Source organism: Gallus gallus, chromosome 33 (genome assembly GCF_016699485.2).
Source record: "Gallus gallus isolate bGalGal1 chromosome 33, bGalGal1.mat.broiler.GRCg7b, whole genome shotgun sequence".
NCBI lineage: Eukaryota > Metazoa > Chordata > Aves > Galliformes > Phasianidae > Gallus > Gallus gallus.
In genome coordinates this window covers 2,491,912-2,494,812 of record NC_052564.1, presented here as the reverse complement: position 1 = coordinate 2,494,812, position 2,901 = coordinate 2,491,912, and the positions used below count along the sequence as shown (strand labels likewise).

At 49.7% G+C, this 2,901-nt stretch overlaps 1 protein-coding gene across 1 annotated transcript; it reads left to right on the top strand.

The window, feature by feature from the left end:
* Positions 1-503: 503 nt before the first annotated feature.
* LOC101752291 (olfactory receptor 14A16-like) lies at positions 504-1,391 on the top strand (the record flags this gene model as incomplete). Its single annotated transcript, XM_015272506.4, has 1 exon — positions 504-1,391. A coding segment is annotated over one exon (888 nt), but the record flags the coding sequence as incomplete, so codon positions are not given.
* Between the last annotated feature and the right edge of the window lie 1,510 nt (positions 1,392-2,901).

Sequence of the window (2,901 nt, the reverse complement as noted above, 5' to 3'; positions counted from 1 at the left end):
ATGTGCTTTCAGCCTCTCCTTTCTCAAAGGATGGAACCAGCTGAAATCATCATTGCTTTCTGCAGACATGAATAATGCATGTATGCTGCATACAGGCATCTTTCTCTCACAGAAATTGAAGGGCACAGAGTTAGGGCTTCTGGGCTCCAGGAGCGGTTGGAGTAAAGATATGAGATATGGAAACAATTGAAAATATACAGGGAGATGGGATTAGATTAGGAAATGAGAGGATGGTAAAAGTTCCATAAGCTGCTTCTGATTCTGGAATGCTGAACTTCATGAAGTTAAATTCAAGTTATGGTACTAAAGGAACATTGTCCTCAGAGAATGAAAATATTTTATAGTACAGTGGGATGAGTGATTCAGAGAATTGTCGTGTCTTGTCATTATCTACTACACTCTGAACAGGACTCCATGCCCAGGAACTGCAGATGCCCAACAGCAGCTCCATCAGCGAGTTCCTCCTCCTGGCGTTGGCAGACACGCGGCAGCTGCAGCTCCTGCACTTCTGGCTCTTGCTGGGCATCTACCTGGCTGCCCTCCTGGGCAACGGCCTCATCAGCACAGCCGTAGCCTGCGACCACCGCCTGCACACCCCCATGTACTTCTTCCTCCTCAACCTCGCCCTCCTCGACCTGGGCTGCATCTCCACCACTCTCCCCAAAGCCATGGCCAATGCCCTCTGGCACACCAGGGCCATCTCCTACACAGGATGTGCTGCACAGGTCTTTTTCTTCTTCTTTTTCTATTCAGCAGAGTATTCCCTTCTCACCATCATGTCCTATGACCGCTACGTTGCCATCTGCAAGCCCCTGCACTACGGGACCCTGCTGGGCAGCAGAGCTTGTGCCACCATGGCAGCAGCTGCCTGGGGCACTGGGCTTCTCTATTCCCTGCTGCACACTGCCAATACATTTTCACTGCCTCTGTGCCAAGGCAATGCTGTGGATCAGTTCTTCTGTGAAATCCCCCAACTTGTCAAGCTCTCCTGCTCAAAATCCTACCTCAGGGAAGATGGGTTACTCCTTTTTAGTATCTGTTTATCTTTTGGGTGCTTTGTATTCATTGTTGTGTCCTATGTGCAGATCGTCAGGGCCGTGCTGAGGATGCCCTCTGAGCAGGGATGGCACAAAGCTTTCTCCACGTGCCTCCCTCACCTGGCCGTAGTCTCCCTGTTAGTCAGCACGGGCTTTTTTGCCTACGTGAAACCCCACTCCCAATCCTCCCCATTCCTAGATGTGACAGTGGCACTTCTGTATTCTGTGGTTCCCCCAACACTGAACCCTATTATCTACAGCATGAGGAACAAGGAGATCAAGCATGCCCTACGCAAACTGTTGCAATATGTGCACTATTCCAGCTTCAATAATGTGCCCATCTTCCTCACGTGATTCCCAGTGATGGTTTTTCATATTTTATGTATGTTTGGTGTTTTTTGTTTGTTAGTTTTTGTGTGTAAGTGTGATACAGTAATCTGTAAAAAAAAGTTGCAATCTATTCGCCTTCTTCTTTCCCATCTACTGTCTATTTCCTCACAGCAAGAGCTCATGCAAATATGGAACCAGATTCCCTGAATAGGTTAAAGAGAGTAAAAAAAGCTTGGAAAAAGTACATTTCCTTTGCTCTTCTCTCTTCCTGCCTTGCCTGGATCTGGATCTGGGGGAGGTACAGCCACGGACAGCAGCGCAACACGCTCTTTTCATCCCTGCTCTCTTTACATTGCTCTCAAGTCCTTGCATTTGTGCAGACCTGAAGGTCTTGTGTGTCTCACCACAGCCCTGTTGTCTCTACAGCAGCACTCCGGGGCTGCAGTCAGTAGGCAGCAATATGAAGCGCTGTGTCAGAGCTGGTCTCCTTGGTGCAGCGCCATAACAAGAGGGGCTCTGCAGAGCAGGACCAGAGAACTGGAGGCCTCTTCCAAAGGAATGGTGTAAGGACTTTTCCTTCGGAGTTGCTTCCTGAGAAGACCTTGAGATCTTCCGGTGTTCTTCACTGAGTGATGGGGACAGTTTCAGAGTCCCAAGGTGATCTGTTATGGACTCAGGGCAGTGCTGTGGTTTGACATGGAAGGTGGCTCAGCACCACACAGTTGTTTGCTCACTGCTGTTAACTCAACTCTAGGAGCCCCACATTGGGCACCAAAATGACTGTGGTGGTTTAACCCGCTGGGTGGCGCAGCACCACACAGTGCTTTGTGCACTGCCCCCTTCCCAGTGGGATGGGGAAGAGAATTTGTTTGTACAACTCGTGGGTTCAAATAAAGCTATTTTGTAAGAAAGATAAAAGGAAAGGGTACTACTTATGACATACATATATATGTCTCACTGGTGTGCCAGAGGGAAGGGTGCCAGGGCAATACCTGCACAGAAGTGTTGGACCCTCTGCTCTGTCACAGTCGGACAGAGCTGACAGAGGAGGGTTGGAAGAGTATCCCAGCTCGGCGTCATTGTTGAAACCCCTGCCTGCCAACCCCACTAACCCAGGTCCCAGTAAGCAACAGGTTTGAATGCTGGAAATTGAAGGGGACATGAGTGGGGAGTCTGCCTAGGAGGGAGCCTAGGCTGAGGCAGTCACCCCCATGCCTTGAAACTGCCTCTGTCAGGAAAGGCAGGAGGGGAATTGTGGTGGGTAATTCCCTTCCCTGGGGAACGGAGGGCTCCATTTGCAGGCCCGACCCGACCTGTAAGGAGGTGTGCTGCCTCCCTGGGGCCCACATCAGGGACATCGCCAGAAAAGTCCTGGGTCTGTTTTACTCTTCTGATTACTGCCCATTACTGATAGTTCAGGTAGGCAGTGATGAAATTGCTCAGGGAAGCCTGTGAGCTTCCAAAAAGGATTTCAGGGGCTCATACTTTCACTCATACTTTACACTGCCTTTACCTCACTTTTTACTCTGGGTTT